The sequence below is a fragment of the Bombus huntii genome, chromosome 13 (genome assembly GCF_024542735.1).
Source record: "Bombus huntii isolate Logan2020A chromosome 13, iyBomHunt1.1, whole genome shotgun sequence".
NCBI lineage: Eukaryota > Metazoa > Arthropoda > Insecta > Hymenoptera > Apidae > Bombus > Bombus huntii.
In genome coordinates this window covers 175,223-197,538 of record NC_066250.1, presented here as the reverse complement: position 1 = coordinate 197,538, position 22,316 = coordinate 175,223, and the positions used below count along the sequence as shown (strand labels likewise).

General features: G+C 38.2%; 2 protein-coding genes across 6 annotated transcripts; both read left to right on the top strand.

Annotated features, from left to right (window-relative positions):
* The first annotated feature begins 353 nt into the window (after positions 1-353).
* On the top strand, positions 354-17,688 carry LOC126872308 (globin-1-like). 2 transcript variants are annotated; one of them, XM_050632106.1, is made up of 4 exons: positions 354-843; positions 3,509-4,272; positions 11,010-11,241; positions 12,264-17,688. In XM_050632106.1, exons 2-4 carry the CDS (start codon positions 4,121-4,123, stop codon positions 12,432-12,434), a joined length of 555 nt encoding a protein of 184 aa, XP_050488063.1. In that variant the 5' UTR covers positions 354-843; positions 3,509-4,120; the 3' UTR covers positions 12,435-17,688. The 2 variants fall into 2 exon arrangements, with proteins under 2 accessions (XP_050488063.1, XP_050488062.1); XM_050632105.1 differs by having other exon boundaries at positions 3,384-4,272.
* Positions 17,689-20,318: 2,630 nt separating this feature from the next.
* On the top strand, positions 20,319-22,300 carry LOC126872307 (breast cancer metastasis-suppressor 1-like protein). Of its 4 annotated transcripts, none has more exons than XM_050632102.1 (3): positions 20,319-20,585; positions 20,887-21,104; positions 21,208-22,300. In XM_050632102.1, the coding sequence occupies exons 2-3, from the start codon at positions 20,887-20,889 to the stop codon at positions 21,680-21,682; spliced, it is 693 nt and encodes a 230-aa protein (XP_050488059.1). In that variant the 5' UTR covers positions 20,319-20,585; the 3' UTR covers positions 21,683-22,300. The 4 variants fall into 4 exon arrangements, with proteins under 4 accessions (XP_050488059.1, XP_050488061.1, XP_050488057.1 ...); XM_050632104.1 differs by having other exon boundaries at positions 20,319-20,589; XM_050632100.1 differs by having other exon boundaries at positions 20,320-20,585; positions 20,866-21,104.
* Positions 22,301-22,316: the final 16 nt, after the last annotated feature.

Below are 22,316 nucleotides of genomic sequence, written 5' to 3'. Positions count from 1 at the left end.
TTTTCAGAGGCTAAAGGTACGTGAAGGAGCATGGTTCCTCGCCGGTTTACATATACAGCCATGCAACCCAGTCCGACGCGACTTGCGACGTCGAAAACGCTCGAGAGTGGAAGAGGAACTCGTTGCCTCGGCCGGTGAAGAAAAGCGCAAAGCGCTCGATTAATTGGTCGCAGGTTGTATCGAGAAAGATTAACGCCGAGTGGGGAAGGAAATAAGCGGTGGGGGTTGGAGGACGAGGGACGATAGGAGAGGAAAGGGGTTTGTAAGGGAAGATGGAAAAGACAAGGGGGTGGATGTGGCTGCGCGCATGTGCGTGCTCGACCCGAGCACTTGTTACCGGTGGCTCAGTCTCGGCTCGTCCGGGCTGAAGGCAACACGGTTGCGCAAATCATCGTCACGCGAACGATCCGAGCCCCGGGAGACGTTCTAAAGATAGAAAACTGGAACCGTGACCACGAGAACGTGTTGGAAAATCGCGATAGGTCCTTGGTAGCCGCGTTGGAAACGGCGAATGAACGGCTCCGCCGACAGCAGTCGCGCCTACTCGGAACGAGGAACGCACGTACAGACACATGCGGAACGAAAACTTGCTCCTCTGGGAAAAGGACGCGTCGCTGAAGACACTGGCGCGCGCTAACCATATATTCACTCGGCTCTCTCTTCCTTCGACCGGAACGAGGAAGAGGGAACAGAATGCAGAAGCAGCGCTCCGCTGACCGACGAGCCAGGACCTATTTAAAACAAGGGAAGGACAATCGTAGCTCGTGGCTTGTAAATCGTGCGAATCGATTCGGTTGACGGTTCGTCGGGGATCAGAGAAACCCTGTTTCATCCATCCACCAGGTGATTCTTCCGCGCTTCTCTCTTTCCCCCGTTTACCCCTACTCTGAGAAGAGAGGAAATTGAACGGTGGACGATGCTTTCCTAAAAAGCACACCGACTACGATCTTTCGTCGCTTTATCGTTTCTTTCCTTTCCCTCCCTTTCCTTTCCTTTCCTTTCCTTTCCTTTCCTTTCCTTTCCTTTCCTTTCCTATTCATTTCTTTCCGTTCTGACACTGTCCTACGAGAAAAACTGTCTCGAGAATTGATATTCGTGCGAAAACGCTTGACACGATGTCGGTGTTCAGCGTCACGCTGATTTCTCGACTTTCTTCTTTCCCAGTCCTCGAGATACTTTTACACCAAGCTTCTCGCCCCAAACCAAACGGAGATGTACTTATCGTCAGAATCTTAGGAGTGAAACTTTATAGTATACGCGTTCGTGCACCCGTGATCGTCAAAAATATTTCTAGTTAACGTACACGTCGATTCAACGGTCTTCCAATAGCCAGAGAAAAGTTAGTAAAAGTAAGTAAAAACTGTAAAGTAGAAAGTGAAAAAGGGTGAAATTTTCATCGTTTCCATCAAACATGCTTCCACTTCCTTGTTTCTGTACACTGTTCTGTACGCTGTACGCTGCTCGCAAGCATCCGGCCACTTGCTTATTTTTCCACGACACGAGTAATTTAGTCATAAAATAAGAAAATCTCGACCGATTTTATCCGTTGCTGTTACTACGGCTACCGTACAAAGATAGTAGGTGGATCTGTAAAAGTAAATATGTATATACGTCACGGTAATAGTTGGCAGGTAGTTGGACGTAGTTGCGCGACAATCATCCATCGTTTGACAAGCTCGATATCTTCCACTTGTTTCGTCTCTAATTTACGAGTCGGATAAAACAAATTCTGTTAAATCGCTACGATCGATTCAAGCGGTAATTAAAAGGCGATTAAAACTGCCTGTACGATCGAACCATAATACGTATAGGATATCTACGTCTATGCGTTCGTGGCAAATTTAAATGTACAAAGATGTGGGGAAATGCGCAAGCTATGCATAGTGTGCGAAGATATAACAAACGCATATTTAGAATAAACTACGTGCCATAATACAGGACGAATCTCCGCTTATTCGTTTGCTCTGTTCGTTCGTTCCGATAAAAATATGCATTTGTATAAACATCCGCGATCTAGTAACGCATGGTTGCGCTTTAATACGGAATCTATAGATACGTGCACATGTACATGTACGTATGTACGTGCTGCTTCTACTAATTAATGTCTACACTTTGCTGTGTAAAATAATCGACGAGATCTTTTCCTACAAATTGGTCAAAGCACCAACATCGTACTTTGCATTTCTTCCTCGATCGAGCGTGAAACAGAGGGAAACGATTTCGTATTTATTTTCCCGTTTCCAAGTTTTTCCATGACGCTCTTGTTCCGTTATACTGTTCCGTTATCGTGTTTCGTAAACGTTAACTCGACGACTCAAGAGACTCGTACTCGATCCGCGAATCGGATCGATTATTCGCTTCTCGATACCAAATTTTACAGCCATTCGACCAACACCATGTAACACGGTCAACCTGCTTTTAAGATTATTCAAATTTTTACGTTCTCTCTCCTCTTTTCGTGTCTTTGTTTACGCGCGAGGCAAAGTATCCTTCGTTACAGACTTTGCCGTCTTCTGATTATCCCTTCAAACGTTTTTCCTTTTTCCATCATTTTCACCTTCGTTATCGCTTCTTCCTCGAGTTTTACGTTTCTCCATCGAGTAAGAGACTTTCGTTCCCCTTCTTCTCCCAATTCTCCCAATTATTTCCCGTCGGTTCAACTCCGAATCAAAAACGAATCTCTTTAACAATTAAAGCTACGAAGTTAACGGTCGAACGAGAATTTTTGTATCTTCGTTAATTTCTGCTACGCTAAAGCCTTAAAGCTTAAAGCTAAGTCTTTGGTCGTTCGAGCAATTCGATAATTACACGTTGATCGATACTTTCCACCACATTTACCTATTTATTAGGCTAGTTGGTAGGTCTATTTATCAGAGAGGTAATTATTTCTTGTTCCTTTCTTTACATATTTATGAACATCGAACGAGACAGACGATGTTGGCGAAAAGTCAGTTTGCTCGAAGAGTAATATCCACTTGGACTAGAAAGTTTCAGGTAGAAAATTATAGAATTTTATCATACATTCTCGTTAGATGAATCATATTATGATAGACGATTAATTTTTAGATTTTCAAGGACTCTGCGTACGTATAATTACCGATCGTACGTATTCGTCTGGACATCGCGTCGTGTCGGTACGTTTGCGACGAAACGAGAACACCTTGAAATCTCGTAAAACCCCTATAACCGCATATAATAAATCACGCATCGAAATCAAATCTCTCTCTCTCTCTCTCTCTCTCTCTTTTACTTACAAATTGACGATCGGGAAACCTCGAAATCCTCGCGCTTAAATCTGCATTCGCGCTTAGCAACGTCCACCGTCTCCCCTTTTCCACCAAGCGAATCGTTACCACTTATCAAGCAAGTTGTTCTAATTACAGTATTCGGCCGCGGTCGTTCTGCTAGAATATTTCGACAAAGCGTCGTTGTATTCGATGCAGCCGGAGAAAAGACTCAAAAGAACCGTGGATCGTTGTTACTCGGTGATTCGTTTTGACATTCGCAGAAGATAAAGCATATTGGAGAGGAGAAGGAGGAACGAGTTTCCCGTTTTTCACGTGTATCTTAAATGAACTTTAAATGAAAAATTATCAACAACGGAGATCAGCAGGAGGACGAATGGATTTGAACCTTTCGCTTAAACGTAACAGTTTCGATTTCGACGACGACGACGACGACGACGACGACGACGACGACGGCTACGTTAACTTCGAACGGAACGCAAGCGATCGAACAACACGTTGCTTCGTATCGATTGTTCGTAAAGTGGTAACCAAGTGGTGAGGAGCGAGGGATTATAAATGACTAGCCTTTTTCTTAATACGTTAAATCCTTCGGGGCAAAAATCCAGTGAAACGCTTGAACGCGAGTGATTCGATGAAACCGTGGGAAACCAGCTGATTGCCCGCCGCTTGATTAAAGTTTGCTCGTCCGTTTTTCGGCCGGATTGATTGCCGTGCGGCGTCTGTAGATTCCATGGTCGAAGCGAGTCGAAGATCAACGAAGCTTCGTACAGGATTGAAGATTTTTCCCGCTCGATCCGGTCAAATCTACTGATCGTTCTCCAAGGTAAAATTCTATTCCCGAAGAAGAAAGGAACAGATCACCGATACTCGACATGGGCTGCGAACTCAGCAAATTGGCCACACCGAATCAACCCACCACGGACCCACGGCTTCCGTTAACAGCGAAACAGAAATTTACGGTTATGGCCAGTTGGAAAGCGGTCTCCAGAAAGCTAGAAACGACCGGTGTCTTTATGCTCATGAGGTTTGTAACGCATTAAACGTAAGAAAAGTTCTATAAAAATTACGTATCACTAGAGCGTGCATTAAGTACACGATATCACTGGAATCCAGAGATAGAAGAAAGGGTACGTGGCTCTGTAATATAATTAATAAAGTAACGCGCGATATAATTAATTGCGAGAAGCAATAAGAAATAAAAACAAATAAGAAATAGAACCATGCTGTTGAAAGGTAGGCGTTTCTTCGAAAGACTTTGTACGATGACCGAAACGATGAAAACGATGCTATTAGTCAATTTCGTTTCTCCGTTATTACAAACGTTCTATCGTCGTGTTTAGTATCGAGTCGAACGTTCAAAATGCACCGTTAAAACACTGAAATCGGCCGGTTCTTAGTTTCGTTGTCGCTAAAATTTTCGTCGTTTATCATTAGCGCGCGATAACGACCCAACAGTTGTCAACGTTTCGTCCGTTCGAACTGTTATATCGGTTTAACGGGAGACGAGGATTCACGGACTACCTACAATTTCCTTAAGAGGTGGCCGATAAAGTAGAGATCCGATATCGTACGATTACGATATCCGAGAAACTCGCCACCCCTTTAGAGCTTAGTCTTATCTATATCTTTTTCCCCATTTGCGACATCCGTACTTGTACGCGATATCGTTAAAGGCGGATAAAGCTAACGGTTACGGACGAATTAACCTTTTCTCCAGAGACCGTATATTATAAAAGACAATGAGATACCATCGGCGGTATAATCGTTCCTGTTAACTTTTTCTAATCCAAGGAAATTAATCGTATTAATCTGACAAACTATAGGGGATTATATGGTTTATAACCATTTATATGGCGATTCGATTCCACGGTTACTCGATGGATCGCGTAATAAAATTTCCGCTCTAAGGAGATTTTATATTTTTATTAAGAGAATTACGCAAGTCGATAATTTATTTCATACTACATCGAACGCACATTTCCAAACAGCGCATGTTCTTCCACATTCGTTACAACCTTTCCTTGTATCTTCCGCGAGATCACAGACACGTATTATAAGAATCACTAGTATATCGTGTTTTCTACCATCTAAAATGTCCAACTGACGTTCGGATCGATAGGTTTCGAGTTAGTAATAAAAACATTTGGATAACAGAATTTACGTGCACCGAAATAACATCCGTTTCAAACGAACTTGCAACTTTATAAGCGTACGAATCATATTCCTCCGAAATTCACAAACACCTATTACCAACTACCGCATGGTAGCGGCATGTCGACCGACGTGCTTCTCCTTTTATCGTAGAGGAAACAAATCAAGGACATTCTGCACATACGATATATTCAGATATCGTATACGTGAAAGTGTAGCATATCCATCGAATTGGAAAAAAGGAATTCGATACATATTTGAAATAAATAAACGGAAATAAAAGAAGAAAATGTGCACCTAGTTAATAAATAAAATAACGGGTCACGAAAGGAGGCCTTTGCAGATAATTAAATTGGATAATTAACTACCTCGTCTGCCTCTTTTCTTTTTTCTTTCTTTCATCGTTCGTCCACGGATACTAGATTTTATCCTCGGTTTCTTCTCTGTCAAACGCACGTAATTTCCTTTCGTTTGTCTTTATATGTCGGCTTCTGAGCCTTTCCATCGTTCGTGAAACAACGATAGGTTTCTAGATATTGGCCTACAATAACCGAGCGCGATCGGCGTATTCAATTCAATTTCGAAATTTCGAATTCAATTTTCGAAAAATGACTCTGAATGACAGTTTTTTTTTTTTTTTTTTTTTGTTTAAACGCGAAATGTTACGTTTGATGTTTGCATATTAATTACAGGCGAGTCGCAAGTAATAAATTATCGATACGATCGTTATACGTTGCTTTTCCAGCGCTCGTTTTCCTCGCATCTCTACCTATCTCTACCATGTTCGCGATATAGATAACGTCTTGCCATTTCCTCCTACAAAGTAGTAAATTCCGCGTATAAAAATATCAACGATCGATCTTGCTGTTCCAAGAGTGTCGTGCGCTTTACTTTTCGAATAATAACCTCTCAACTTTTCAAGTAATACGAATATATCGTTTACCAGACGCTATATAGCGAAAGAAATTATACGGAAATTAATTATAAGGAAAAGAGTAACGAGCTATTCGTTATTTATTCGTATTACTACGTAGTTACGAGTTAGATGTACTTTATATCATATGGTTATATAGCTATAATTCGATCGAAGCTATCCTTTTGTCTCTTTCGCGGCAAATAGGAGAAAAAAATATGGCATCTCGAAAGATGGCAAAATAAATTTCGACGAAAATATACGTACGCGTATAGATTTTAAGAGAAACTGATGCAAAGTGTAAGAATGCGTAGAAATTAGGCTAGGAAGGCCGTTTCGCCGAACACGCAAGACTGTTCGTTGGCGATCAACGTGTTAAAGAAACAGACAAAATTGAAATTCTATCGTAAGTTGTTAAATTATTTTGTAGATAACAAGCAGCTTCTCCAATGTTACACGCAATTCTAAATAATTTCCTATACACGAACGGCGTTATACACCGCTTATAAAAGTAAAATCGATAATCCAGGTAAGGGTTAGACCCGAAATCTCCGCTATAACACATCATCCAATATTAGATTTTACCTATACTCGGTATTCCACTCTCGGTTCTCCTTTCTTCATCGATTTCGCTCTTACGACGAAATTCGCACATAATTTCATTTTTCTTAAACTCGTATTTTACGAGTCGCGTACGATTTCCATTTGCCAATTTATTCCTCAGTCGCGTCCTTGAAACGTTAACTAGCCCCGAACGACAAACTTTGGAAAATGATGGAGATGCTTCGATAAAGGAGATTATTGGGGAAACGGGAAGGAGATCATCTTTACTCTCAACCCTATTGCGAATACAAATTTTCATTTCATTGGTCGAACGTGAATTACATAGTCTTGCGAAAGAGTCGTATCTCTTATGTCTTATCGAATTACCCGTTAATTGCCCGTGAAAATATCCGTTAAAAGAGGAAAAAAGAAAATATCAAAGATAGATTCTCTATTCTACGAATGTTTCAGAGTCGAACGAAATGTAACGCGAATAACAGCTATCGATTATTTAATAATTCAAGGTAGCGAATAATAATTTTACTTATCGAATAATCGATAATTGCGTTTAATATACATGTACACGTACAAGAGAAACAATCAGAGCGGATATAATGATCGAATGTTACGACCAACATATTCTCGGCTAACTATGAAACGATTATGCCTACAACTATAATTTACTACAGGTATCGTGATCAAATTACAATCTATAATACATACTACATTTACTTTATCGTTTCGTCGTTTTCGGAATTACCAGCAAACAATCTATTTACGATAGTCGCTGGTCTCCGTTCCGCGAAGATGAAAAATCCGAGTAGAAAAAGCAAATACATATGTACAAAGGAGGATTCGTAAGTTTAGTCGCCATCTAATTACGCTCTCCTCGCCGATGTCCGATATCGTTCGACGACAAATGATTCCATTATTCGCTGCTCCTCGTTTACTTGCTACCCTTTTAGCGTACACGCGTCCATCTCTTTCACTCCCTTTATTTTCTATCTTTATCTATCCACTTGTTACTGAATTGATGAGATTCCTGATATCGATGCACTCTCGGCGTAATTAGAGCGTACGGGATATGCCTACAAAGGGCTACCCTGAAATAATTTATCGTGGACCGAGGAAAAAACCGCACAGATTCGACCCTCCGTCAACCAATAATCAACCACGGAGCAGAGCATAGAAGCGTGGAACAATGATGGTCTGTATATTTTCCACTTGTATCTTTGCACAGATTTATCTTCCGATTCCGATTCCGATTCCGATTCCGAATCGAAATCGTGGTCTGTACGCTCTGACAAATATCGCTCGATTGTTAATCGGAAAATAAACTATTATCAGAGTATGTAATTAAATTCATGTGAATTCATGTGAATTCATGTGAATTCATGTGAATTCGTATTAAAAGTATGGTGGAATTTTTCGTCCCTCTATCTCTGGTATCGATGTGTCGATTATAGGTTCGCGATAATATAGCCTCGACGATAGCCTCGCCAAGGTATTCGTGAAACGGCAAACGTAACGAATAAACAGCGATTAACAACAACTAAACGATACACGCGGCCACGTTTATTTTTTTGCTTTCTGTTTCTCAATGTTAACGAGCGTTCGAGGATTGAAGGTTCCGACGTGAAACGCAGGCGATCGTTGTTTCTCCCTCTCTGTCTCAGCTGTTAACGAACAATGGACTTCCTCGTATTGGCATTTTCAGACTATTCGCGTGACCAAGCGCAGAAATAGTGCGTTCGTGTCTGTCATTTCTAGGCGAGTCGACGTGAAAACGAGTCTATCCCGTTTCTTCCTTTTTCCTCCATTCTCCCTGTTATTTTTCGTCCGCTTTCAAACCGATCGTTCGTTCCTCTCGTTCCTTTCATTTCCTTTTCTCCTTATTCTCCGTCTTTCTTCGTCCGTACGCCTTCTTGCTTTCTTTCAGACTTAACCCGTTTCTCCTAACCAACTCCACTCCTCCGACCATCTCTTTACCTCTATCTCTTTATCGCAAAATTTTTCGCCGTTTTCTTTCTTTTCTTACTATTTCCTACTATTTAAATTGTCAAGATATTCGTCTTGAAACAAGTAAGCGACGTTCGTTCTATCGTACTTGCAGCTCTATCCAAATGAAAATGAAAGAGTAAATAAATAAAACGAGAACTTTGCCCACAAAAGCGGACATTTTGAAATTGCAAAGCTCGATATCGTTTCGAATATAACGAAGCGCGTTATTAAAGAAGCTATCGTTTACGCGTCTTTACCGTCAACGTAGTTGACAAGTAACATGTACACGTAGAAACGAAATGTTTGCCCTTTTTCGTGATCGATAGCGCTCCAGTTGCTGGATACGATCCATTCTCTTTAACGACGGTAGATGCTCTGCTTTCTCCGTTGGTGGAAAACCGAAAAGAGAGTGTCGCGTTGCGTATATGCTCGCTGGGTTACTCACAGATGCGACAAACGACGGTCGATAGCCGTTGGAAATTGACAATCGTTCGTTACCGGCGTATCGAAGCGTTTCTGACGCACACGGAGCCAACCTTTTTATTATTTATTTTTACCTGCATCCTACGCATCGATATAACTTGTTCCTCCTTCTTATTGCTTACTCCATTCTTCGTCAATGCGTCACGATATTTACACACGGTATTTACACCGATCTAATTCTTCGACAATTGTTCGTTTCGTTCGTTAAATTGGCATCTAAGTTGGGAAACGTCGCGTCTCGAGCGATTCACCTACGGTGATCGTACACATCCGTATGTGCAGACTACGAATATAACAAATTTGGCGAATCGATTACGAAACATCAAAGTCGATAATTACCTTTGAAAAGCTATTCGCGTCTCAAGGGCCTTATCAAAGTTCCTTACTATCGATTCCATTCGTTCCAGACACCAATACACACGAAACACGTACACGTACACGTACAATGTGTCTTTACGTTGCATCGCATCTACAAAGTTACGTATTATGTACAAAGTTGCATATTGCTATATAACGTTGCTACATACACTTGTAAAGTAGGTTATACGTATAATAATGATAAACGCGCGATGCGTTAATAATTTTTTTTATTTACATATCGAAAGCAAATCTGTAAACTCGTTGCTCGACATCTTACCAGCCTCCTACAAAGTGGAAACTAAAAATTTTAGCCGCTTAAGAACCGAAGAAAACGAAGCGCAACGCGTCGTTGGAGAGATAGATAGGTTTGTGGTGACGGTACGGCTAATTAAACGTAGAAACAGAAGAAACGCGATTCGAATAAGACTCGAGACAGAAATACTTATTATAAGCATAGCAAGTAACGATGCCGCGCGACACTCGTCTTACCTAAAGAGATAAGCTTCGTCGGTCCCAGATTTTAAAATGTTCATATTAAACGAGAACGTTGAGAACTAGAGAACGAAGACTTTAGGGACCTTTTAACGTTCTACGTATCGTACATATGCATGTGCGCGTATACGAAATAAAATAGCCGTAGAAGAAGCGATCGAACGAGAAAGTTTAACGCGATGGATAGCCGGAAGTCGTGCTAAGCCGACAGACGCGAATAAAACACCAATAAACGAATGATAATGAAAATTAAAAACGATATCTGACGCGAAAACGAGGAAACGGTCGCTATAAAGCCAAGCGAGTAAAGCAAGGAAACAAAGATAAAGTCTTATGGAACAACAGCGTTGCCTCGACCGTGTCACGGACCAAGTTTCGCGAGTTTTACTTTCGGAGAAAGTACACAGGATATATCGTAAAAGCTTCTATCCCCTAAAGGCCAAGTACAAGATTTATGACGCCTACAGAATTCAAGAAAAACAAAGTACTTTTCCTTGTCATCGGTAAAAACGTTGAAACACGATTTTATTCGAATATAGAATAAAGTCGTAGACAAAATGACGGTATAATTTTCATTTAACAAAATTTACTCTCAACTTTGGACACTTTGCTCTTCTCGTCGCGTCTTTAGAAATATATTATTTATCACTAAAGAATAGGAAACGGTATAAAAATTGCGGTAAAGTATCGCATAGTTTCGCGCGTGTATTCCACCAATGTTAATTACAAAACAACTACGCGAAGCAACTACTGACGACAGAGAAAGTAGGATACCAAGCTTCGACTTTTTGTAAGTTCACTCTCTCGTTTATTCGCAGGTTGTTCGAAGAAAACGAGGAATTGGTGCAAATGTTTTCGCGTTTTCTCGACTTGAAATCGAAAGAGGAGCGCTTCGATATGGTAGAATTGGGCAAACACGCGGAAAAAGTAATGGCTGCTCTGGACGAAGGTATCAGAGGACTCGACAATATGGATGATTTCCTCACCTGTCTTCATCAAGTCGGAGCCACGCATACGAAGATTCCTGACTTTAATCCACAGTACTTTTGGGTAAGCTCGTAAAAAGTAACTTGTTATATACTTGATATTATCGATACCAAGAAATCCTATCGTCGTTCGTTATCACGTTACTATTTCACAAATGTATGAACATTTTTCCAAAATTGTAGTACTAGAACGTGATAAAGCGACGCGATCAAAGATCGAATAAAACGTCTCGGCGTGGGCATCGAGATTTTGTCCAACGTTCAGTTGCTATACTACGGTTTCTCGTCCACGATAGTAGAATAAACAAGTTCTTTGATTTCCGATTTTCTCGCGTCTCGAATGTCCCCTTCGTAGATTCGTTACGTTCTATAGTCGCTGCTGAAAATACGAGATACCTCTGTTTCACCGAAACAAACTTGGACAGTAATACGTATGGTATACCGTGTGTGATACACCGTAGCGACGTTACACGTACCATACAACAGACGGGATACTACTTTTTTCTTCTTCCGACTCTGTTGACGATTTCAAGGCGACCGTTCGCTTCCTCGTTAGGCTGGTTCGATCGAACACCGATCGAATCGCGAACCTTCCACCTACTACAGCCGTAATATAATCTTTATCGTGCGATATTACTTAAATAAGTAAACATATCACAAAATCAAACATGGATCGAATAGTTTTCGAGTCTGATCGTGTCTGATCGAAAGGCTACGTTGAAACTTGTATGTAATACTTTGCACGATGCTTTTGGTAATGTTGTTATGGTTTGTAAAACTTTTGCAGATATCGACTCGATCGATGGCGTTAAACGGACAACGGACACGGAAACGCGTATAACTAGCATTTTACGCTAAATCGTCTACAAGTTACTAAACTTGGCATTCGTTAACGATTATAGGAACGTATATACGAAATTAAACGGGAGACGAACGATTAATTAGCTAAAAATATTCGTAAATGTTAAGAATTTTATTTCGACTTTGACCCATTTGACGTTTCTCTCTCTCTCTCTCTCTCTCTCTCTCTCTCTCTCTCTCTCTCCCGCACCCTCCTATTCCTCTCTCAATGAATTTTATTTTCAGAAAATCGAGCAACCATTCTTAGAAGCCGTGAAGCGAACTTTAGAAGATCGATACTCGGAGAACGTGGAGAGCACCTACAAAGTGACGATCAAATTCATCATCGAAACGTTAATCGACGGTTTCGACAAAGCTCAGAACGACAAAGCGCAAAGCGGCACTGCTAAATCCTAGTCGTCTTAGCCTTTTCGTTCGTAAGGAACAAAAATGATTTGCCGATTCGCTGATCGCTTTTTCTATCGGCAGTCGTAGTTTTCAAAGAAGAAACCGATACAATCGAAAGCAATGAGATCGATACCATCAATGAGAACGAGTAAATCAGCCGATGGCGCGATCGTTCGTTTGTTCCAAAGTATGTATAAAAAAAAAGTATGTATGTTTCTCCGGATTCTCTGATCCGCGATGTGCGATCGGTACGATCGAACGTATTCGATGGAAGCGAGACAGAGATAAATCTTTGTGTAACTTTTTCTTTACAGAGGCACAAACGGATGGATGCCCTATGGCTTGTAGTTAGGTTTGAAATCTTTTTCCTTCGAGCAGGTCTCGGACATGGAAAATACATAATTCGTAAGAAATGGCTATGATTATCGTATCTCGTTCACTCTCTTGACGGCCAAAGAAAACGGATAACGCGTTCTCGTTTAACGTTTCTGCAAACTCGCAACTTTGCGGAAGAAAACATTTCTCCGTTGAACTATTTGTATCGGTCGAACACGATCCCACAGTCTCGTCTCGCGATGATTCATATACACGTACGTATACTTGCATTATTATATACGTATTCACAAGACAACGCGTACACGTTGTTCGAACATGATACGAAAGTTTCGGGATGAAATGGTTCGGGAGGTTGCGAAAGGGAGCAAAGATTCTACAAAAATAGCGTTACCTTATTATTCGATGGCCCCTCGCTTCGCCGCGCTATCGATTATGGAATTTCAGCCATGTATATATGGTACACACGTATCAAGGATCGTTTCAAACCGAATTGACTGCCAGCGATTACGATTAGCAGTTATTCACGTTGAAAAGTTTCTGCGAAATATTTATTCGCGAAAACAGCCGAGTACAGAAATCTGAAACTTAGCTCTGTCCAACTTGTACAAGTTAAAAAAGAGAAAAAAGTAACGCAACCAGAAATGGACAATCGTCGATTTAGTTTGATCCGTTCAGTTTCCGTTCAGTTTTTCCGAACAATCTGAATAATCGACGAATCGCTCGATAATATAAATACACAAGACAATATCCTTATGCGACAGTTTTATTATCACCTAACTTTAGATTTTAAATCAATTGAAATATCTCTCTAATATCATATATCTATATTTTATATTTTACATCGTACATTATATACATATTTTATATCTTGTGAGTATAAAACATACCTTTTGCTTTTATATTAGATACAGAGTAACGCAATTATAATTTCTAGAAAAACGAGAAACCCTTGAACAAAGTTCTTTGCTCAGGCAGAGGGTAAAGATACTTTTTCCTATCGAATTACAGGACGAAGTTACGCGCTTCAAGAAACTCTAAGAAACAGGTGAAAAGATAATTGGCAGAAAATTGAAACATAGAAATTTAGCAGAATGAGAGTATAAGTTAACGCTGTTAAAAGCGAAGAATTCAATTTCGGCAAGAAATAAGCTTTTAAGAAATGACCAAGTGACGTGATATTAACAAAAACACGATAATCTGAATGACGAATGGTCAAGGTATTACGATAAGAGTTGGTTTTAACATTTTTATTGAAAATGATGTGAAAAGATAGTTGTACACTATTTTTCATATTTTATATCTTTACATCGTTCCCCTTCTTTCATAGTTTCTCTTTCCTTTAAACCAATTTATCCTTTTACAGCTGTATCGTACTTTGTTTGGCTTAAAAATTCATCGAAAAGGTTTACAACGGTTAAATTATATTAAATTAATTTTAATGTTTAATCAATTATATCGAAAAAGGTTATAATCAAAGCTATAGGCCAAACGCATGTGAAACGATTTCACATATACATCTGGCTCTCGATAGACGCTCGATGACTGATACCAGAATAGTGGTTACCTTGAACCACCATCCAAGTCGATCGTTGCTTTTATTTACGAGAACCTTGGATTACATAAATCACGTAGGACACGTTCCTATCGCTCGTGATACGAAATAGTCGCAACGTGAGACCATATAACGAGAGAAATCGGGACATAAGAAATTCCTTTCGGTCCAACGGAAAAATATATCTTTCTATTAATTTATTTCGATCCATGATTCGATCAACTATATGTGTAGACATAAAAAGAGAAAAGTAAAGGTAAAGGTAATTTGAAGTGGTAAGGTAATCACGGGTAAGAATATCAAGTTCAACCGGTTTCGATTACTTTCTGCCAATCTTTCGTTGCCCTTATATACGCGTATATGCGAGAGTAAAGAAATTAACGGTACAGAGCGTATCATCTCGAGACTTGGAAATACGAATTATCGTAAAATGGAAAAGGCTTTGGTATTTGCGTAGCACGTACCATATATTTCACGTACCAGATATATACACGTACACATGTTCGATGGGGAATTGCGAATCGTGTTTCGTTATATCTGCCACAACCATACACAGCTGTCGTTGATTCGTGTGTCGCAGAGCGTTTCAAAGTCGCCTCGTTACAAGCGACAGCAATATTGGAAAGTGCTACAACGGATAACAAAGAAATCGATAACCTGTATTCTATGAAAGCACAGAATCCCATTAGGCCGCTCATAAGCATAACAAGATGCAATGGCACACGTGTGCGTGCAAGATTATCGATAAGTGGTGCGATTGCAACTCGAGGTTAGCCTTCCCAAAATCCCATCTATCGGACCATATTCGGCTGGTTTGGATAAACCGACCAGCAGAAGATCGATCGAATCGATGCCGATGAGTGAAATGCCGATAAGTCGCTGTTAGAATGGACCAACCTTTTCAGATTAGATATATCATCGAAAATAATAATTACAATTATCGGGAAAACTATCGCCATGCTCGCGATCCAAAGTGTTGGCAAATAAATGACGCACTTTTACATTTTTAGTCACTGCAGTTTTCAAAGTAACGTTCCAACCGTTGCTCCGATTATTCCACACGGTTCTACCATACACGTCTCTTTCTTTTCTTTTTTTTCTTTTTTTTTCAAAACGTGTTCCGAATCACGATCGTAAGAAAATTTGCAGAGCTATCTATTTAATTATATCAATGCCTTGTCGTTAATTTCACGATGTCGCTATTTCTATCGATGGATTATAAAAATCGTGACCTGTAAAATTTCTCGACCGTACGAAACGATGTTTCGCTCTGTGTACACGTATATACTTTTACGTATATCTTTTACGTACGAGTTTTACTCGTGTTGATCGATTTGCGCCTTATCGCAGTTATCTCGAAAGTTCTAGTTTAAAGTGCATATTTTATTTATTAACAGTTTGAATTACAAATGTTCCATTACTTTCGTGAACGACTGTAGAATATGCGTTGATCGTCTTAAGACCTGTATTGTTCGCAACTCGGTATACAAAGAGTAAGTAAATCGAGGCACACGATACAATGCATGCGGTGTGTATAGTTACGATTGTTTGGAGCATCTATTTTCGAAATTAATCGAAATACAGGTTACTGTACGTCGAAAACTCGTATATGTATTACGTGGTAGGATAATATTGTACTATTATACGATCCCGCAATAACGTTGCACTTATCCCCCTATCGTGCATTACCATTTTACAAAATTACGAATTCTTAGTAGCTTTTGTGTAAAAAAAATTGTATTCATTAATGTACAATGTTAAGAGTTTAAAAATGCAATGTAACATTTAATCATACTGAAACAATGCAAAATATCTATTTAAAACACACACACACACACACACACACACACATATAAAAGCGTACCGTACGTACCGTACCGCTTATTCTACATTTGCCTCTATAAAAATTACACTATTTTTTCTAATAACAAAATACGAAACAGATTAATTATTTCTATTCCTGAAGCAATAGTTCATTTTCTACGATTCACGTGCAACGTGTAGAAACGCAAATTTCATAACTCTCAAGAGCGAACCATGCGAATGTAAAGAAAGCCATTACGTCGATCGAAGGAACAAGTTAGAACGAGAGAACTGTAATACAAGTAAGTAGCAATGAATAAAAAATTGCAAATAAAACTCGACATCCAGAGATTGCAGATTTATATACCTATATAATATAATATGTGTATACGAATAATTATTTTCTACGAATTCTTGATTACTTCGTTGTGCAAATTGTATTTATCTCGTTGGAAGTAATTCAACGGCCAAGCGTCATTGGTAGCGAATTAACGATACCTTGAAAATTCTATAATCGATTGAGAAGCAAAATAAACATCAGTGTCTCCCCTACCCAACTCTCGCCTGTGTAAATCCTCCATCGTGATATTGCTATCCATATACGGATCAGCTCCGTTATTTGCAGATAATACAGGAACATGTTTCCATCGTAGTGACATCATTTTTGTAATTAAAAACATACTATATATATGTATATGGATGCGTGTAACCTTTGACCGTCAAAAGACAACTATGTAGATTTTTATCCGCGATTAAGAACGAAAAGTATGCGAACATTGGGACGTATGCTTTCGCGCAATGTCAATTTCCCAGGTGGTTCCTAAATCATGGAACCGCTTTATCTCTATATCTTCCATGCCGTATATACTTACCTATCTCTAATTTCTCTCTGAGGTCAATTTATTTCTGTCATTCGTTGTCGAGGATATCGAATCGTCGTCAGTTTTTCTAACAATTACGAGCCAATCGTCTATCAGTTACTACAGAACGTGTTACGTACACACAACAGAAATCTGTCCGCAAAATGACGTCTGGGAAATACCCGTTTCCAAAATCACGTGTATTCCGTTACAATCGCATCTACTAACACCAACTCTTTACTAACGCTACGCGTGTAAATAACAAATAAAGCTGTCGCGTTTCACTTCGAATTACAGCCGATAGATTGCCGGCTACTAATAAACATCGTTTAAAAAAAAAAAAAAAAAAACTATCCATGTACGTACGTAATAATTCGTTTGCACTAAAATGCTGGGTCACCGTTTATCGACATGTAAATAATATTTGTATTTTTTCCTCCGTTCTCTCTTCTTCGAGCGAATGTTCGCCATGTCTTCCAAAACATTCTAACGCAGTATACGTAACATTAATGTAACTTCGACAAAACTCAGATCATATTAGGTAATAGTACGTACAAAATAAGTCAGACGAGGCCTACTTTATCTATTAAAAATGCGACCACGACTCGCCCCAACGTATCCTAAAATTGTTTCTTGACGAGCGAGAAACAGAAATGACGAGTACTTTGCCTCAGAGAGAAAATACGTGTTCGATACTAGGGGGGGGAGGGGGCGGGGGAAGAAAACGAAAATGTAACGCAGTTTTCGCATAATACGCGATCTTCCGACTTGACAACTTGGAATAATTCGTTTGCACTTGCGCGTAACAACGCAACTACGTCGATATGTAATTAGCATTTCGGTATTACAGTAAAGCGAAAACTTCTCTTAGTTTCGTATCTTATCAGTGGCGAATGCCGATTTTTCAAACTGTCCGACTTGAGAAAGTTGCTAACGGTAAATTCATTCACGATCGTGTACGATCTGTAAGCAGAATATAACGCGCGTATATAACGAAAAGAAAGATCGATCGACAAAGTAAGAAAGCAGCCCTTCGCGGTTCGATAACTCAACTTCTTTTGTTATAGGTTGAAAGAAATTCGGCTAACGAAACGTTAACCGTTTTGTTTTCAGTCACACGATTCTCTCGTTAATTTTCGGTAGATGTAACTCGATCGCTGTTGATTACGCTGCTGATACGACGTATGTATTTAATTGAAAGCCGTCGTTATGGCAAATGTTGCATGAAATGATTATTTAGAAAATCTACGTAAAATTATCGGTACACGAAACAGATGAGCAAAAAGATCCGCTGCAACACCAAACTACGTACGACACACTAGATGCGTATGGTAAGGAACTATTTGCTCGACTTATGATAATTGAACATTTCCTCCAGGGACTCCAAGACACGCATCTCCTTCCGGAAGGAGCAAGTACCACCGTCATCACCACCCACCCTCCCTCTTCCTCACCCCCCTCAACAAAAGTAGAACTTTTATACGTTGAATACAATTTCGTATCATGAAAGAAAGTGAAAATTATATGTAAAAAATCAAGTGCCTACATCTTTCTTGATTTATATTTATTTTTTAAGACTTGCGATTCTTGCGAAATTATATTCTCGAAACAGAGATTTCCCCCCCGCCCCTGTATGTGTTATTGATCGTTTGATTTCACGTAGGAATGTACGGAGTAAAAGAATTCTTACCGTAACCGTCTCGTGTGTGACAAATTTTAAATTTAATCGAAAAGAGCGAATAGAAACGAAAGAACTTGATACGACAGAAGGAAATTCGAAACGGGCTGTATGTATGTATCTTCGTTTCGCGCAGAAACAGTCCTACGTAATCGAAAGTTTTCACGAAACATGAAAAGCACACGAGAAACATGTGTGTATATCGTATACATTAATTCCTAATATACTTTACACTTTGCGAATATTGCATTGTATGTCTGTTTGTTCTATCCAGGTTTCAATGTCTTATCTTATATGAATGGAATATTATACACGAAAAGATTTAAAAGAAACAAACAGAAACATATATATATATATATATATTTTTTTTTTTTCTAACTGCTTTCGTTATATATGTGTATATTATGTATGTACACATAAGTTATAAATATTTTCTTCATTCCCTTTCATTTCGTAGTTCTTTCGCATCAATTTCACGACGTACATACATATGTCGGATATACGCATATTATTGCACATACATACATACATACATACATACATACATACATACATACATACATACGTCTTTGATTGTGAGTCAAGTACACACGACACTAATGACAAAGTAAAATCTCCAAAACGTTTCTGTTACTATTAAGCATATTTAAACGTACTGGCGTTAAACATATTAATATCGATGATCAGGAGCAAAATGTTGTTTCGATAAATGTTATTTTAATAAACCACTGTATAGACGTATTAAACAATTCGTACCTTTCTTTACAATTGCCATCGTCGCTTCTTCGTTCTTCCTTTTCTTATTTCATTTTTTCTCTTCTTTAACACTTTTTATCACTCTCGTTACTGCGAGAATAATCAAAGGCATTCTCTAGTATCTTATATAACAATATAATTGACAATAAAAAGAACGATAAAGGGGAAAATAATAAAAATTCTACTTTTTCTCAATTACTAATACTACTACCACTACGACCGTAACCTACGTAACCACGAAGTAATTGATTACCAATTATCTTCGGTGTGATGTTGATAGAACTTTCAGGACGAGAATTTACGCAAACATTTACTAATTTTGTATTAGAAAATTTGAAAAAGTTCTCCTTTTGACGCGCGTTTGTAAAACGTTCAGCCTTTTTGATCGTTGCCCACAAGAACACTGAGCAAAGCGGCGCGAAAAACTAAACCCGGAAGTAAAAGTTTGGTTATAATCATATTATAACTCTTCGCGAGATAGTATTTCGTATGTGTATCGATATTTTACACCTTCGCTGTTATAACAATATAAAATATTTCGGACTTAAGAATATTTTTAAACAATGAAATACACCTAATAAAGAATATACTACTTATCCACTTTACCTACTTAAATACCACCCTTAATTGTAAATCCACTTAATTAACACTACTGATATTTTATTTAAATATTTAAGTACTTATTTAGGCACAGATTAAAAGCAGATTTTCATGAACCATACTCCTATCTACCTAAATATATGAATATGATAAAATGGTTATTTGCTATCCTGTGTATGTATTTCGATATATACAACCCAAATATGCACGTATGAAATTACGGAATACGGAGGCCTAAAAATTATAACTATGTAAAACTGAGCACTTGTAGGGTGTTCTATGTGTTTTTTCGACGCCATATTAGCTGCTATCCATGCCTCGACACTCGTGTACCGAGGCCTGGGCAAATCCGTTCGAAAATTGACCCGTATCAAGTCGTGAAAAATCCACATGGAAGGTGCCTGTATTAAAAAACATTCAATATCACATCTATCCTTAAAGTAGTATTTTTCACACTGTGTGAAATCAACTATTTGTATCTGACCATTGACTAAATAAAGGATACTACTTTATCTTCAAAATATTCACTATTTAGTGACATCGTTTTAAAAAGAAAACTACATAATTATTTAACAGTGAGTACGTATTTATATTAATATAATATAATATAAATAAGTATACGTATAGTTATCGAAGATCATAATGACGAAAGAAAAATTTATATAACATTTTACACGTATACGATACATTTTTATGGTTATGTTGCTATAATATTTAATGCTTATGTTGCTATAATATAATATAACATTTTAAAGTTCAATATTTCCAAAACAATTTTCATCCAAATTAAATATAACTTGGATATTTTAATATATATCTAGTATATTACCAATCTGTTGCTACTTAATCCTGTAGGTGATCGCAACATTTTGACAGATGCCAAGCGTTAAGGATGAATCTGAGGCAGAAGGAGAAGAAATGTCTCACGACAGCAATGAAAGTAATCAAAGCTCCGCGTCGTGTGACAGTAGTGCAGAACATAGCGACAGTGATGATTCTTCGGAAATGGATGAGGATGAATGTGAAAGGCGACGTAACGAATGCATGGAAAACTTAGTAGATTTAGAAAGACAATTTACGCTTCTCAAAGAACAGTAAGCAGATCTTTTCGTACGATGAAACTTTCTCTTACTTACGAGTCCTTATAGAAGGAATTTTGTTATCTTGAATTGAACGTTTTAATTTTTATAACTTCAGGCTTTACCGTGAAAGAATTACCCAAGTAGATACAAAATTGGGGGAAGTTCGAGTTGGAAAATCTGAAGAATATTTAGTACCATTGGAACGTCTAAAAGAAAATATGAAGACGAAAACAGAAGTGGCTGGAATATTAAAACAATATAGACTACAAAATATCCAAAATAAATTCTTAGCAGAGGAACAAGCTGCATTACAGAATTTTGAAAGTGAAAAAGAATTAATTTGGGATTGCATTCATAATGATTTACAAGAAAAAATACGTAGACTAGAAGAAGATAGGAATAATGTTGATATTCATGCAGATCTGTGGTTAAATTCTAATGGTAGAAGGCGCAGAAACCACACTGAAAGAAGAAGAGCTGTTTCAGTTGCTGGACCTTATATCGTTTACATGCTTAATGATGCGGACATCCTTGAAGATTGGGCATTGATAAAGAAAAGTCTAAGTAGTCGAAAAACTGAAATAATATAATACTACGTATACAGTTAAATAGACGCAATTTTTTAAAATATTACAATCTTGATAATGTTAATGTGTCGCCCTTTTAGAAGTATAAGGTGTATAAAACATTTTTCAACATTCATTTTAGAATACTGGCACTTCCTTTACATTTGTAACATATATAGAGTGCCTTCTGTAAAACACTTTGATCTCTGTACAACTATTTTAGTTGATAGAGTAATGGTGTAAATGAACCGACGGAATTTGATAACAAAGATATCTATGCCTTTGAAAACGTAATTCAGAAACTAATAAAATCTTAATTTCTTGTGAATATAATAATTAGTATTTTGTTTATGAATGGAATAGTACTTAGCTATAATAGTAAAGATAATTTAATACCAAATGTAAAAATCTGTTTAAGTAATTTCATGCAGCCTGTGCTTATTCTGTAAAATATGTTACTCAAACGTTATAAGCATATTCATTAGCATTCGATAGCGTAAAATTTTTCAATTTAGAATTTATTATTTAAATTATGATTGCAAATTTATCTTTTAAGGATATATTATTATACGTGTACAAACTGTATCATAATAATTGAATATACATATTTCATATTTTTGAATAAACTTTCAACAAAAGTAATGTTTGTAAAAAAATC